At 27.8% G+C, this 17,121-nt stretch overlaps 2 protein-coding genes across 4 annotated transcripts; one reads left to right on the top strand and one right to left on the bottom strand.

Moving 5' to 3' along the window:
- Window positions 1–1,988: 1,988 nt before the first annotated feature.
- Window positions 1,989–11,743, bottom strand: LOC111029560 (nuclear pore complex protein Nup155-like). 3 transcript variants are annotated; one of them, XM_022308612.1, is made up of 26 exons: window positions 11,634–11,743; window positions 10,772–10,968; window positions 10,561–10,686; window positions 10,296–10,395; window positions 10,066–10,235; window positions 9,798–9,946; window positions 9,421–9,704; window positions 8,495–8,745; window positions 7,173–7,429; window positions 6,941–7,114; window positions 6,757–6,868; window positions 6,322–6,524; window positions 5,980–6,255; window positions 5,748–5,842; window positions 5,418–5,514; window positions 4,543–4,620; window positions 4,270–4,469; window positions 4,001–4,151; window positions 3,678–3,937; window positions 3,452–3,599; window positions 3,290–3,376; window positions 3,108–3,228; window positions 2,644–2,754; window positions 2,456–2,576; window positions 2,269–2,391; window positions 1,989–2,195 (listed from the first exon to the last, which is right to left on the bottom strand). In XM_022308612.1, exons 2-26 carry the CDS (start codon window positions 10,938–10,940, stop codon window positions 2,060–2,062), a joined length of 3,999 nt encoding a protein of 1,332 aa, XP_022164304.1. In that variant the 5' UTR covers window positions 10,941–10,968; window positions 11,634–11,743; the 3' UTR covers window positions 1,989–2,059. The 3 variants fall into 3 exon arrangements, with proteins under 3 accessions (XP_022164304.1, XP_022164313.1, XP_022164295.1); XM_022308621.1 differs by lacking the exon at window positions 11,634–11,743 and adding an exon at window positions 11,154–11,532 and having other exon boundaries at window positions 3,452–3,596; XM_022308603.1 differs by lacking the exon at window positions 11,634–11,743 and adding an exon at window positions 11,154–11,532.
- Window positions 11,744–12,630: 887 nt separating this feature from the next.
- Window positions 12,631–15,231, top strand: LOC111029578 (box C/D snoRNA protein 1). Its single transcript, XM_022308630.1, has 6 exons — window positions 12,631–12,996; window positions 13,069–13,250; window positions 13,314–13,393; window positions 13,946–14,118; window positions 14,183–14,329; window positions 14,477–15,231. The coding sequence occupies exons 1-6, from the start codon at window positions 12,980–12,982 to the stop codon at window positions 14,643–14,645; spliced, it is 768 nt and encodes a 255-aa protein (XP_022164322.1). The 5' UTR covers window positions 12,631–12,979; the 3' UTR covers window positions 14,646–15,231.
- The last annotated feature ends 1,890 nt before the right edge of the window (window positions 15,232–17,121 follow it).

Raw genomic sequence — 17,121 nt, forward strand, 5'->3', positions numbered from 1 at the left:
AATCATGCGTGTTTTACCTATCCTTTTGCACCTAGGTACCAAGAGCGTCCGTGTAAAGGATAAAACTCTGTGTTTTCAGGCGCGATTGGAATTGCGCGTAGCGTATGTGTATTTCACACAATTTTCGCGGGATTTTCTTACCAAACCTCGTGTTTCTATTTGCAGTCACTGCTGTTATTTTCAGGTGTTCAGTTGTGAAGAACGTTTCATACTGTACTTACTTTCATTTCTAATTTTTATAGGTTATAAATTATAGCTATAGTAGTATAGTTATAATCATGTTAAAATTAAAGCAGAAACAAATTGTTATTTGTTATAGGTAAAGGTTTACAAGTATATTTGAATTCCTCAAACAAACAAAAAACGTTCCAAGTGAGTTAAAACCTGGATGTTTAACCGGGAAAAATACAGTGATATTGTTTTATTACGCGAGCTTCGTCAAAACGATCTTGACGATTTTAAAAACTACTTAAGATTGCACAGTGAAGGTTTTGATTAGGTACTTATTGAAGATAGTAGGTCCAACAATAAAAAAGCAAGACAAAGTTATGCGTGAACCTATTACTTCAGAACAACGGTTAGTTGCTACATTGCGGTTTTTAGCAACAGGGAGGTCATATAAAGACCTATATAAAGTTCAGTACGCGAATATCTGCTCCCAGTCTTTCGAGTACATATGTTAGCTTCAGACGCTTATTAAAAATGACTGGATTTGCGCTTGAACTTTTATTTTAATTTCAACTAACATCAACTCATTCTCATGAGTCAAGTATTTGGCCTTTCCACCCCTGAGGGATTTAGAGGCACTGGATGTTTCCCCCCTCGACTAAGACATTTCCAACCTAGGCCCTGAAATCAATATATATTTTTTATACACATAATAGATTGGAAAATAGGTTCTTTGGTTTTACTCAAAATATTTGTTTTTCCCGGCGATTTTGAAAACTACTGGGAATTTTGATCTCCTGAAGTCCTGAATGCACCAATTAGATTCACTTTCCCACCAGAAAAGATATTGAAGTTGAAAATTGAAGCATTATTTCAACTACTTATCGTGTAAACACACTAAAAAAAAATTTAAAAAAAAAAAAAACAAAATTGTAAAACCAAATACAGTCATCACTCTACTAAGAATCTAAAATTAAAATATTATTTTTTCTACATTTTTATACCATCGATTTACTTAGGTTTTCCAAAAGAAATCGGGGGGTGGCTATAGTGCAATAGTTTCATAAATAATTGTATAAATATTAATAAATACATTTTTGAAAATAGTTATATAGACACAATTAAATAATTCATAATACATATCATGATAAATTGATAAGCCTGTCAAGTATTATTTCTTTGTTAAACATATTTATAGCTTTTGATGTCATCCTATGAGTATGCTTTCAATTGTGTTTTTAAAAGTAATTTGAATCATTTCAGAGACAAAATTGTCACAAATCTTAACCATTGACCTAGGCATTCATTTTACCTCCACTATTAACTCTGATTACCATATAAAATTAAAATATTACAGTCATGTAAAAATCCTTGGCTACATCGCATGTATCACAGACATTCAGTTCCCTAGTCTGTCTTCGTACTCTTTATTTTGAGTTGGTTCACTCAACACGACAATACTGGAATATGGTGAGGTAGCTTGGCATCCTTATTTTGCTAAGGATAAATCAAGCTTTGAGTAGTTGTGCATGCACAAAATCAATTTTTTTACACTCAGATTGTGATCTCAAAATATTCCCTTACATTGTCACGAAGCTGACATCAGATTTTTTTCCTCACTTATTTATGGCTCCATGCCTCCATAAGCAAACCTGATTTCCTTGCCAGCATTAACTACTGTGTATAATGAAGATAATTTCACCTCAAAAGGTAATATAATCTATTTTCTTAGCAACATCTAAATATTTTACAAAAGTAATACTTATAGACTCAAAGAAAACAGTTTAAAATTCATACAAATTGAGGTAAAAATTTGGAAATAAATATAGCAGTTACAATATATTAATAATTGACACATGAATAAAATTTAAAAATCAGGTTTGGTGATAAGTCAGATTTTAATGATGTTGTCAAGTTCATTTTTGATAGCGATGACCCCTTCAATCAGTGGACTATGAGCAAAACGGCTATACAACATGTTTTGACAAATTACCAATAAATCTAATAAGTTCACAGCAATAGATCTCCTGAAAATGTTCAGTTATAAAAAATTAAGAAAACATTTTTTTTTATAAATTAAAATTGTATGACAGCTATTACCTTTGCATCCCCGATGGCCATAGATCAACATTCTGTAAATAATACCGAGCTAAACTCATGATAACTTCCAATACATGCAGCTCACTTGTCTTTTGCCATCGTGGATCATTGGTAGAATAAATCCTGCAAGACAAATAGATTAATTTAATGATTTTACTTAATTGATACAACTTGTAAAAGATATTACTTTTTATAAATTGCCACTAATGATTCAATTGGAGCCCCAATAGTTAACATAGTTGTGTATACAGATTCCAAATCTCCACCCAAGTTGCAATTCAAATATTCCAACATAGTTGTTACATACTCTACAAAACCGAAAAAAAAAATATTTGTACATTTTTGAAATTAGGAACCAACACTTGTGTTACATACCCAAATCAAATGTAGACGAATTGATTGGATGCGAACTAGCCAATGATTTTATTTTTTCCAGAGCAATGGTCATTTTATTGTGTTCATCAATATCTCCGCAATCTTCTACAACTAAAAACAAAAATACGTAAAAATCATTTATACAATCAACATAAAAAAGGAGTTCAACAAAAAAAAAAACGGTATACTTCACCGTTTTAGTAGAATTTCTATTATAAATCTAAAAAATTACACCTCCAGTGATACTCAGATCCATGATTTTAAAGGGTAGGAACACAATTTTAAAGGGTAGGAAAGTTTTATTTTTATTTTGATAAATACTCTTGCCATCAAATCAAAATAGTTAATACACTCATTATTTATCAACACACATGGTCTATAGGTCTAAGTTTTTAATATTAAAATAATGAAAACTAAGATTTTAATACAAGTTAGTAATTTTATTTTAGTACTTAAGTACTTACCCTTTAATAAAATATTTTCCCAAATCTGGTTCACTAGTTCACGATCATCATGATTGGAAAGCTGTAGTATTGCCAACTGAGCTTCCCATAGACTATATGGTTCAGCAAAATCACTGTAAAGCTAACACAATATGCATATTATTTTTTTGTATAAACATTATCTTCATTTTTTAAATACATACTTCACCTAATACAAACAGACAGCTATTAAGCTTATCAATGATATCAGCTTTTCCATCAATTTGACTAGACGACAATAAATCCAATATCTAGTTCAAAAATGTATGTATGAAAGAATTAACAAAGACAACAAATAAATAAATATTTAGGTCATAGAAACCAACCATTTTCTGTATTTCAGCTACTTGTATTAAATCTTCAACATCTCTGAGACTCGTAACATTCAAAGCTGGTATGCTTAACTTTTTACTGCGCAAGCAAGCCATTGCCCGCCCCAAATACATAAGTCGATCATTTAAAGTTAAGCCACTTCTGACAAACAAAACATTAAAATAACTTTAAAATATACAAAATAGTTAAAGTTTTTAGAGTAAAAACAATTATAATTACCCGGGTCTTTTAGCCAATGATGCCAGAACTTCAGCAGCCTCATAATAATTACCATTATACTCGTAATATCTACACAGTACATCTTTGATATAGTTATTGTTATTATCAGATCTGGACTGAGCCAACAAAAACTTTTCCAAACTATGATGTCCCATTTCAATTGTTTCTTTTATTAATTTCTTATCTATCATCCATCTATACACTACGGTGTGCATGATTTCATCATCACAAGATATACACAATTTTATCAATTCAGAAACCTGTTAACAGCAAGTACACCAATATTTTAAATTTGTTTATACATTTATTTATAAAATTAATACCAAATTGGAAGATTGTTCAGAAGTTAATGCAGAATTTTCTAGGATTCCAGGTATTAAATTTGGTCGAGTAGGTATAATTACAGATGGATTTTTTACCATGATTGAGTATAAGTAATCTAAACTTGCACTTATTTCTTTGTAAATATCTAATCTGAATTCATAAAAAAAATTAAATCAACGTGCTTACAAAAGTAATGTCTTTCAGCATTACTACTGCAATAATTAAAATAAAGATAACTTAAATAAAAGTATTACTTAAGTTAAATTACCTGAGCATGTAGGCACCATAACCTGGTCCATCTCCATCCAATACCGTATTGTTGGCAAAATAATGACCACCCAAGTTCTTTGGATCAAGTTTTTTAGCACACTCTCTACATATCTGATATAAGCCTTCCATATAAGCACAATTTGTGAATTGTAAACAAACTGATGTTAAATTAAACTTTGGTGCCACTTCTTTCAACACCTAATTCAACCAAATGAAAGATAAATAAAAAAAAATCATGAAAATTCAAGCAACTTATTAAATTAATAATTACCATAAGAGATTGGTAAAGAATTCTTTTACGCTCTTCTTCATTAACTGTAGATTGTGCCAATTTAATCATTTCTGAAGCCTAAAAGAATTGAATGGGAAAAATAATTTATTGTTTATAACAGTTACAATAAAGGTTTTGTTCATACTCTGTATTTTATTTAATATTTAATGTTCTATAATATTTTGTTTTTTAACTAAAACCCACACTCAACATAAATGAGACATAATCACGTGAATTTAATTCACCTATTACAAAAATGTTATATTTTATATATTTGAATATTAGACTTTCATAACAAAAAGAAAACGTATAAATTTTAAACAAATATTAAATTAATTTGAGGCAATATTTAGATAAATTGTTAAGTCATGCCCTTAAAAACATTACTCGCAATAATTTACTAAATTTTTCCACTACAATGTGACTCAACAACATAAAAATAAAATATTGCCTAAATTGCATGTGAGCCAGAGCGAAAAAATAAACTGGGTACTGACATCCTCTATTAACAAAAAATGACAAACCGCAAGTGTACATCAGCCATAATCCATTTTCTTGTTATTTTTAATGTTACAGTGAATTTACATATCAGATTTAAATATTATCTAGAACCATATACCCCTACGTTATTCATTTTGGATATTTTAATTTAAAAGCAAATTATGATCATTTTAAAATTAAGAAAATATTATAAACTTTAAATCTACTGATATGTCAGTTCATTCTAATATTAAAAATTACACATTAAAATAGATTATTTTGAATGTAAAATTTGGTATGTTATAAGATGGAGACAACACATTAAAGTACAATTTCTTACACTTTAATCAATTTTATTTTAGACTGTACAATATTAATATTAAAATATTACATACTTTTGCACAAGCAGCGTCTTCAGAATGGTATATGGAAGGACAGACTTGTCGTAATTTCAAACTGATTGATTCAACAGACGAACTTTCACTTAAATATCTAAAATTTAAAAATTTAAAATAACTTCTATATTCATAGTAACATTATAGAGAGACCATTTTTAAAAGTATCTAACTTTTTACAGTACAATCAGGCTATAAAATATTTTATACTATTATAAATCACAGAACAAAAGAAAATATTTTATTAGCAGTAATATTGCACACAGTAATCAATGATTATTAATTGAGAAAACATCTGCAATTTCGTAATCTTGTCCTGTCTATACTCACGTATCCAATAGTTTTTGTACCAAAGTTTGACACATTTCTTGATGCACAAGAATTAAATCTTTGAAAGTAACATTTTCCAATACACGTTGATCTTGCTAAAAATAATAAAAAAAAGTTTTTAATTATAACAATTAACTGAGTTATTTATAGTTTAGATTAAAAATGTTAATTATAAAATTATATAAGAAAAAGTATTTTTAAAAATGAGTAAACATTTCTAATTTTTACTTACGTCATTTAATTTATTTGCTATAATATAAAATTGATGTTCGCTGAGTAATTTCCACAAATTAAACACTTCAGCACTACGAATAACTAATTGTTTCAAACATTCTATAGATTTTGATTCAGATTGCTGTGCATCCTGTGTAATTGTACGCCTAGACACATCCAATGGTGTTTTGGTATAGTTCGCCGACATTTTTGAATAATTGTCCATGAAAGAGCGTAAAGTTTGCAAATGGTTTGCAACAAATGAACAATCATCTGGAGACACTGTATTGACGATCTACAAATGAAAATTTAACAAATGAATTGAATTTTTATTTATTACAATTGATTATTTATATATTACATAAGTTTTCCCATCAGTGGTCTCCATATTAACAGCTTTAATGTTCCAAAGGGGTCTCAGTAAACGACTCACAAACAAATATAATCCATTGTGTTTTGAAGAGTATTGAACACTAGTGGATTCAAATGGTAAGTTTGTGATATTTGTCTGATTTTTTATAAAAGTCGGTGTAGATGGTGACGTAAAATTATTTGGTCTGAAACCTAAGAATGTTCAATTACATATCTTATTCTTCAAGTAAACGATACATTATGTTCATGAATAATAAATATAAAAAAGTAGATATATCCTCAAACTCAACTTATAAAAATTATTTACATTAGGAAATGTCTAAATAAATTAACATTTGAAATTATAAGAATAAATAGATAAATTGAAATAAATACATTTGTAATAAGCTAATTCACGTATAAACAGTAAACATGTGTTTCTTACTATTATTCTGAGGAACTCTTGTAAATTCATGAAGTGATTCATGTAAATTTTCAGTTACTAATTTAGGCTCATTGCCATGAGCAAAAAATGCATGAGTTGCGTATTCTTTGATCTGATTACAAAAACATACATACATTTAACTAATTATTCAAGCTTTACATAAAAAAAAAATGGAACCACAAACCTTAATATTTTTTAATGATTGATCGCAAATAATTGTAAGACATGCCACACACGCTTGATCATCAGTGAAATTTTTAAAATATGTTTTGATAGCATCTGTTTCTGAACCTTGACTGTTGGCCAATAATTCACTGAGAGTGTCATAAGGTCGAAGCATTTCAAAAATTTCTAAACCCTATTATAAGAAGAAAATTTTGTATAAAAGTTAAAATACATTTTTCAAAAATACTTACTTGTGGAGCTAAAGTTATATATTCTTGGCGATTTTCAAACTGTTGACGAACAATTAGTGGTGGTTGAGGTGAACTTGGGTCATTGTATATCAACCAATTTGGTCCTATATTGTCCAGTGATAATGGACACACGTCCAAATCAGTAATAAAATATCTTTCACTAAAGTTAGAACTAAATGCATATTCATCCGGGGTTATACACCACAACATTGGCCTATAGTTAGTTATATCAGTGTTGCATGCCATTATAATAGTGCCTGTAAATAAAATACCTAGTAGAATAATAGTGGCTAATTATCTGAGCATGTGACCACGCACTGCTCACTTAAGAATAAAAACACAAATTCAAAAATTATTTTACCAATATTATTATTTATTAAAAGGACGTAACACTAGCATTTGTTGTCTACAACTTACAATTGCGTAACATAGCAAATTTACTAGAATTAGGCTCCTGTACGCTAGCATTGCGTAACATAGCAAATTTAAGCTCAGCAGATCACGTGTAGCTTCGTTAGTTTAAAAATGTTTTTAAGTGAGTTATGAGCATTTTTAATTTATGCTATATTATACACGCATAACTTGCTAAAAAACTTAACTATCATAATAAACATACATACAAACACAGATAATGTTCTAACCATCAAGTTTCACAATAGGTCGATTCACTCTAATTTTTAAACTAACGAAGCTACATGTAATCTGCTTAACGTAAATTTGGTATGTAATGCACTTGTAAAACAAAGACAACAAATGCCAGTGTTACGTCTTCTAAAAAATTTAAAAAAAAAAATGATAACAGAATTTTAGTCAATATTAATCGACATTTTATGTTACCATTACGATTTTACGGTGTATTTTACTGGCGAAACATGCCATAAGATGAGTGCTACCCATCGCTTAAGGGAAGTAGTGACTAGGCTAAGAACTCTTTTACTAACCACCCCAAGTTGCACTTCCCTTATGATTTATATTAATATTTCACTAAACCAATTAGAAGTAAATTTATAAATTAAAACATCAATTTTGTAAGTGTTTGATAGCACTTGTTATTAACAACTTAATGATGAGATAAAACTAAATAATATAATTCATGAACTCATGAATTTAAATAAATTAAATTTTTGTATTCCGAATTTTAGGAGATATTTAATTATAAATTACAACGCCACAATTACTTATTAATATAAGTTCCTAAAATTAATTAATCTCAAATTCATATAAATAAATAACAACCCTAATATGTTATTGATGATTAAATGTAGTCTATACCAACAATAATTTTAATGTTTGGATTTTCATACAATAAAATAAAATTATACCTCTGTTGTATAACACATGCTGAACACTACTTGGTTTCGATTCTCCAATAACCCTATTATATCCTGGTGGTAAACGTATGTGTACTAGTTGTAATGTGTAAGGTCTAGTATTTCTAGATGTTATTGCTCCAGTAGAAAAATATAATCTAAATCCAGACTTGGATACAACCAATAGATGAATGTCAGGTGATTCAGTTTCTTCTATGATTTTTATACTACTTAGTATAGTCATTTGAGCTATTTCTATAGTTCTGAAACCAAATTGATTATCATTTCTCAAGATTAATTTATTTTGAATCCACCACCACTTCATATAAAATATATTGCTTCAACACCAGGTGACCACGCATTGACAGTCTACATCAAAAACTTCGATTTACACTACCGATATTTATCTGTATTTAAATATTTTACATATTACACAAAGTTAATTTTTGTACATGATGTTTTTTTTAAAAACGGCAAATACTTCTTAAAATATTTGGAATTCTGTTTTTTTATTTTATTACAAAATGATGTCTGTTTTTGGTATGTAACTTTATTGAATACATGGTTTCAAGTGCCTATCATAGAAAATCTAAAAATTAATTTTGATGAGTTATTTATTTACTATAGTATTTAAAACCAGCATTAAATTTTCACAAAAAAACAAATATATATTGTGTATAATGGTCAAGTAAAGACAGTTTCATACTAAGAAAATTGTCTTATATTGTTTCTGTTATTCATGTATAATTATTAACCGTGCTACTCTGAATTGTAAACAATAAAATATAAATTATTATTACTTATCATTATTTGAAAAATCTTTTACAGAATACAAAAAAATATCTGAACTGGTTGGTCGGCCATTGGCAATACATTTTATACGACTAGGAGGAAGGTTGATAACAAACAAAAGCTTATTTTTTTTTTTTCATACTTACCTAAGTAATTTCGAAACTTGATGCTCAAGATTAGAATGCGACAAAGAAATAATTCGGCTTGTAGATTTACCATCAGATCCAAGATCATACAATTCAATTGAGCTATTTTCAGCTAGAGTGTAAAGTATATGCCGTGTATTATCAACAGCTATTTCAATAATTGCAGAAGGTTCGGTGATTGCATAAGTTAAAAATGATGGTAGTATATATGATAAGGTACCAGCTGAATGACAAACTTTCTTACAACGACTTCCATTTCTGATTGAAAACCATCCCAAATCTTTCTGTTTTGAAACAACACTACATATTAATATTTTAAAATCCTGAAAAAACTTATAGGTATTTAACATTTAAAAAATACTGTTCACAATAAATACCCAATAGTCAATTTCAAACAGGTTACCATCTTCACTTGCAAGAAAAATGCGTCCATTGTTAGTTCCAATAATTTTAGAAGTAATCATACCTTCAGCAGGAACTTCATAAATGGTATCTGTAGTAAGTTCCAATTGTTCTACAGTTTTACCTTAAAATACGAAAAAAATTTTAATTTAATTGTTAAGTATTATTGTCATAGCAAATTTCATTTGTTATTTATGAATTACAATTTTAAAAACAAAATATATAATGATATAATATAATTACCATCAGCACTGGTAACTTTTTTAAATGTTACCCCTAATATAGCAATATTTAATCCAGTAGCTAAGACTAACAAGTGTTTAATGTGAGGTTGAAATATATTTGGTTTTGGTTGTACCAGTGCTACTGCAAAAATAGTTGAGTTCATTCCATCAAAATAAGATAAATCCGTTCTAAAATATAAAATTATACAATGAAATATATATTTAGATCATAATTAATTGATATATTACCCTTCACTGTAGTCCCATAAAAAAAATTCCTGATCAATTGTGACCCAAACTCGATTGATCTCAGGAAATATTCCCAACTTGCGATGAAAGTTTTGTGAATCTAAATTAACAAAAATGTATTGAAATTAAGTGTAATTTAATATTTAAAAATCATTTTCTACAAATATTATAGAACAATGCATTTTGCATAAACACATAAAACACATAAGTTAACGCTTAAAAAAAGGATAGAAAATTAAATACAATACAAATTTAAAGATAATACCATTCCATTGTTCTAGTAATGCGCCCGGAAGTGGAACCTTGTGTCTTGATTTGAGGGGAGTAATTGAAGGCATACCTAATCCTTCTTTAGGATAATCATATTCTGTACAACCGCTAACACTTTGACCTAGGTAGCAGAAAAAAACACTAGTGTATTTTCTGATAAAAAAAAAATATTCCAAAAACATTTAATAACATTAAAAGGTACTGACTGCTTTTAGTTATCTGCATTTTCTCCACAAGTGTTGGAAATGAGTCATCTGCTGCAAAAAATCTATCCAACATTTTGCCAGATAAATCTAAACTATCTTTGACAGGTATTGATTGATTTTTGGTGGACATGGTATCCACAGACCTTGAAACGTTTAATGTAGAATCCATCTTTAATCAAGTGGACAAATACCTTTACCTACAAGGTACACAAATATTTGTATTAAACAGCTTATTAGAAATATCCTTATACTGCATTGTATAAAAACTGATTGATTTATAGTTCACTAAAATTGAATGGGCCACTACATGATGTTAAAGGAAAAAATGGTAGGTAATTATTTATGTAACCCGTCAATAAGTTTACAAATTAAGATTACTTACTAAGTGTAATTAAAATCACTTGTTCAACTAGGAAGATAAGTATTTTTTTAAGTATCACTAAACATGTTTAAGCTGAATTGTAAATCATTTAAAAATTAAATAAACTAGCAGTTCTCAAATAAAATGATGAAGTACCTAAAGCTCTTTCTAATAAAATAACTGTTATAACTTATTTGTCACAATAAGTAAATTTTTGCCATGTTAAAGAATAGTAAAGGAACAATTTAAGATTAGCATTTAGCGGGAAAACAAGATAAGCGCAGAAAAATCCAGCATAACTGAAGACAGTGAAAACCAGGGTTACGGCCAGTCGCCAGATACTGTCGTCTGCGGTCTGCCCATAGAAAACGCCGACCTAAACTAAGATAAAAATTGAATCTTAAATCTTAAAAAATACTAAAAGATATCCGTTAAACACTAACCTCAAAAAAAAAGTAAAAAATATATTTATTACAATATCGTAATTTATAAATTTCTTACTTTAATATTCTTATTTTATACATTTTAGAAGCTACAATAATTAAGCCTGAGCGACTGAATAAGCAGAAACATAAAACATTAACCCCAGCTTTCAGCACTTTTTTTACATTCAAAAAAATGCATGAAATGCACCAGACCGCCAAATCCTTGGTACCAACCTTACAAAAATATAAATAGCATAATTAACTAGACCATGATGTAGAAAAGATAAGGTGATATCACTTCGGACACTTCGTGAAAAAAGTGGCACAATTTGACGACTGAAGCCGGCGACGAATTCGTGAATTATTGTAACAAATGAAATATTTACAATTTTAATATTCAAACTCAAAACAAATATATTATACGTAAAACTACAAAATTACATCAAACATTTTTTGACAAAATTTTTTGTATGAACTATTTTAGGATATTCAACTGATAAATATTTGGGAAAGGAAGATTCAACGCAAAGATAAAAAACCTTTTCTCTCTACATCGTGTCATCGTGAGCATAAAGTTAACTAGATCGTTAACTAGACTTTTAACCCCAAGGGTGCGTTCAGAAACTTTTTCCATGTGGGATTAAAAATTAAAACGATATTAAAATATTAACTAGATATTCAATCACTTCCTAGTCGCTACCTCGATTAAAGATAATCCTTAATCGGGGTGGGTCACTACTAATTATTAGCTTATCGCCTAATCCCAATGGCAATATAATATATATATACCCAAAGGCCGAATCACAGCTTTAATACTTAAAATATTTTACTGGAAATTTTTTTATTTTTTTGTCGTGGTCAAAACTCAAGATGTAGAGAAGTTATGGGTATCCGATATCGCTACATCGTGGTGGTAGTGGCTCTTACCCAGAATAGAATAGATGCAATTATGGTTCTTACTACTTTTTATTATTTAATGGACCTTTAACTACTATCACCAAATTCACTGGATAGATGTTAGTAACAGGTTTCATCGAAATTCTTATCAAATAAATTGATAATATAATATAATAAATAATAATGTAGACAAAGCCATGTGACCATGCGGCTCACTAGTCGCTACTCACTATAAAATATGAAAATAAGTCTTAATTTTTTATTTTCATGATCCATTGAGTGATTTAAGTTTAAAATATTTTTACTCATTTATATTAATCCCATAGTCCATCATCGATATTTTATCATGCAACAATAAAACCACATACTTCAGATTATATATTAGATACCTTACAACCTTATAAAGTGCACTACCTATAATGCGTACTACAAAAGTTGCTTACAAATTAAACTTATAATTTATTTATAATATCTTGTGTTGTAAACACAGTAAAGTATATTTTGTGGCTTGTGTTCAAACAAAATATGGAATCCAAGAATCGGTAAAATCGAACAATATATTTATACTAAACCGTTTTTGTCATTATGCACATTTGTCATTTTATTTTTCACAGATTGGGCTATTGCGAGGTGTGCAGTAATGACTCGGCTAAATACTGCTGCCCGAGGTGTGAAGTGAAGACTTGTAGTTTATCATGTGTTAACATTCATAAGAAAGAATTGGATTGCGATGGCAAGAAATACAAAACTGGTTTTAAAAAATTAGAAAAATTTAATGACGCCGAAATGAGTCAAGGTATTAAGTGTTTGTATTTTTAAAAAAAAACATTATTAATTAGCTTTGTATTTTTACGAATAGATTATAGACTAATGAATGAGTTTATTGAAGCTGTTGGAGAGTTTAAAATGAAAACCCAACGCATATCCAATTTATCTGCTGTGAGTATAATTTGTATTTCAGTAATCCTGGAAATTATTTTTGTTAGATTTCAATTTCAATAAATTAATATATATGTATTAAATTATTAACTGACTTAAAAATATTCTTATAAGTAACATTTCAAAATATTTGAATTTTTAAATTATAAATTCCTTGTGGTATTGATTATATCTATATAATGATGCATGGTTTTTATTTTTATTTTTTTTTTGTATTTAATGACTTCATAGTTGAAAAATGCTTTGATTTTCAACTAAGAGTGGTTTTAGTAGCAAATTGGATCTAAAATTGTACATGTGGAGAGTTAAAAGTATTAATAAAATAGGTACACTTTTTTATGTTAAGTTTTAAAAATTAGTTAAATTTTTAGTTTAAATTAGTGAATTTTAAACAATTAAAGCATTAGGTAATAGTTATTAATTAACAATATTTTATCCATATTAGTTATTATAGAACTGAACTGAAAAAAAAGACATTTATCTATATAAATATATTTTATTCATGATTTTTGATCAAATTACCTGTTTTTCTAAGTTTTTTATCATGTTTAGGTTTTTCGAAGATTACGTTATCAAGCATACCAACGACATATACGTTTACAAATTTTACCCAAATCTACTTTGAACAAAAACAATACCTCTTTTTTTAATCCTAAAGTAAATAAAATCTTTTGGCGTATAGATTGGACATTTCATGGCACAGATGTGAAATACACAAACCATAAGTATTACAAATAATTAATTATACTTATGTATTTATTCTAAATAATGTTAATATAAATTATTTAGAGTCCCAGAGTATCAAAAACTGAATAGTATTGCTAGAGACTATTTCACTACAGAGTTTCATGATGATGAAGTAAAAGAAAAAATGCAGTTTTATGTTTCAGCTGGAATTAGAGGTGTAATATTGCTAATGAAAACACCATATGGAAAGTTTGTATAGTATATAAATGCATAATAATTAACATGTATCCTTTATTTTTTTTGACTAATAACTGCAGATATGCTAAACTGAAGTCATTGCTGTTCCACAAAATATATGTACCTAATAACTATTGTTTTTTAAAAATATTGTTACAGATATTATGAACTTGATGCTGAAGATACAATATCGTACAGCCTAAGGTATAAAACAATATTGGAATATCCAGAAATATTAGTTGTTTTGTCTATTCATAAAGATGCATTTAGTGATCTCCTTTATGTTGAGAATTCAACATTTAATAACAATAAATCAACAATTATGTAACAATAAATAAATGTATTGTTTTTTTGTAACAACTTGTCATATTTTAATTTAGTAAAAATATTTTCATCTTTAAACTTAAATTATGATGAAGCCCTGCAATAAATAAAAGTGCTATGTAATGAATGAACTAAATGACGTCTTGGATAAACAGAAATAACAAATAATTTTGAAATATCCTCTTAAACCAAATGAATTGGAATGAGTTTAAACTATGTACTTATTTATTCATTAATCAACTTGAAATGTGAACTCATATTTTTAAGTAACATAAAATTAATCAAAATATGTCTTTCGTCAAAATATTAAATAACATTTTACAAATTATTTTTTTTATTACATTCAAGGAAGTACTATTAATATTTTTTTGTCTAATAAAAAATTTGTATAAACTATTTTATTGAAGAATCTTTTTTGATGTCCACTAAATTATTGAATTGTATTATATTTTTGATATTTGTATAACATTATTATTGAAATTTAATATTATACTTACAAAAACAATTATTTTGGGTTCATATTTTATGCAAGATATAATGTGTTATGTACCTATAAAGTAATAAAACAAAATTGTGTTTATTTGTCTTTATTTTTGATATTTTTTAATTGCTATAAGAAACACTTAGAAACCTTGTATTAAATTTTTAAGTTTTATTCAAAAATAAAAGTTGAAATAGGTACATGTTAACTATAATCGCCTAAAAAAGGCTATAATTTTGCATGTCAAGAAACTGCTAGTAAAATTAGTATTTGGTGAAAATGTCAAGTCCACTGTTACAATATATCTAAATAACTAACAGTTATTGCCTATAGATATTTCTTTTAGGTATCCATTGGCTATTTAACTGAAACACTGAAGTGAGCCATAAATCATGTTATAATTTATAATAATATTGATTACTAATGTGAGATGATCCTGTGTAGGTACACGGAGGTGGACTGGCTAGGGCTTTTGTGGGAATAACTTTTTTTTGGTAACTAAATTACATTACTAATTCCTTATTAAAAAGTTACTACATTTTTTATTAGGTCAAGTTACATTACTTTTGAGTTTAAAAAGTAACCGAGTTTATTTATGTCAATTACAATTGAACTTACTTTTTTTTCAAAAATATCACTGGAGCTTAATAACAATGTTGTGAATACGACATCATATACATGAACTAAATAATGGTCAACAATATGGCAATACAAATTATAAACAGATGCTCATTTTGCCACACATTTATCTTTATTTTAAACAGTGCAGTTAAGAATTCTATTCCAAAATAACACTTTCGTTAAATAGCTAATAGCTATAATCCAAATATAGAGTTCAGAAAATTTTATTTATAAATGATAATGCTTGTATGGGATATAATAATATTCACGCACATTATCAACTAATACTGAAAATGTATTAAAATAAAAAAGAGTATCCGGTTATTCATTTAGTAATTTTACTACTAAAAAGTAATATAAATTAAGTGACTCCCCATCATTGGTTGGGAAGTTTTATTTCCCTGGGCCGGTCCAGAGATGTTGAAAATGTCTTTAATTTGGTACCTACTCAGAAAAATCTTATATGAATCATATTACCTAAATTGTAAAAATAGTTAGTTGTTACATATTAATATTTAATAGTAAATATACGTATTCAAACCAAATGTCCTTTAGTTAGCCTTAGGTTAAATGCGAAAAAAACTTCAGTTAAAAATCAATAGAAGTAGATTGTATTCATCGATAGGGAATGAGAAGTTAGAGACATTTATGTAAATGAATGTGGACTGTGGAGAAAGAGCTGTAAGGGGAAGTACATCTACAAAAAATATTAGAATATATTTTGAAGCAAAGCTCCCCATTAGTATTAGGTACTATTACAATTATTTAGTTGACGAAAGAGGTGATAGAAAAAAAAAACATACAATTTTTTTTTTTGATTACATACCTATTATGTATAAACTAATAGTGTTTTCTGTATTTTAACATTTAATAAGCCGTATGACAGGTGGTACATCACTGATAGTTCTACGTGGAACAGAAAAATATTTTATCAAAATTATTTACATAGGTAGTAATATTTTTTTTTTTTACAAAAACGGTTACATTTTAGACGCGTCTACATTTGAAGGTATAACCTGTGCCCTGTTTAACCATTCAACTCAAGTACTTGTTTAAACTCATTTAAATGCTAGTGAAGTAAAGCTAGTAAGTCATCTTGTTTAAATGTTTAATATTATCTTTGTCATAACAAGCTTTACATTTTAAATTATAAGATTTAACAAGTACCTACTTACTAGGTAAGTATACACTATACCTACACTAAAGTACTAAACACCATCTATAAATAGGTAGACAGGACCTAAAATGTAGTTTCACAAATTATCTGGACATACATTTGATGCAATTTAGGTAGCTGTCTAAGATGCCATATTTATATTATAAGTACATTTTATACTAGTTTTTAAGTTTTGCAATTTTTAAAAAACAAATATTAGGT

This window comes from Myzus persicae, unplaced genomic scaffold (genome assembly GCF_001856785.1).
Source record: "Myzus persicae strain clone G006 unplaced genomic scaffold, MPER_G0061.0, whole genome shotgun sequence".
NCBI classification, from domain to species: domain Eukaryota; kingdom Metazoa; phylum Arthropoda; class Insecta; order Hemiptera; family Aphididae; genus Myzus; species Myzus persicae.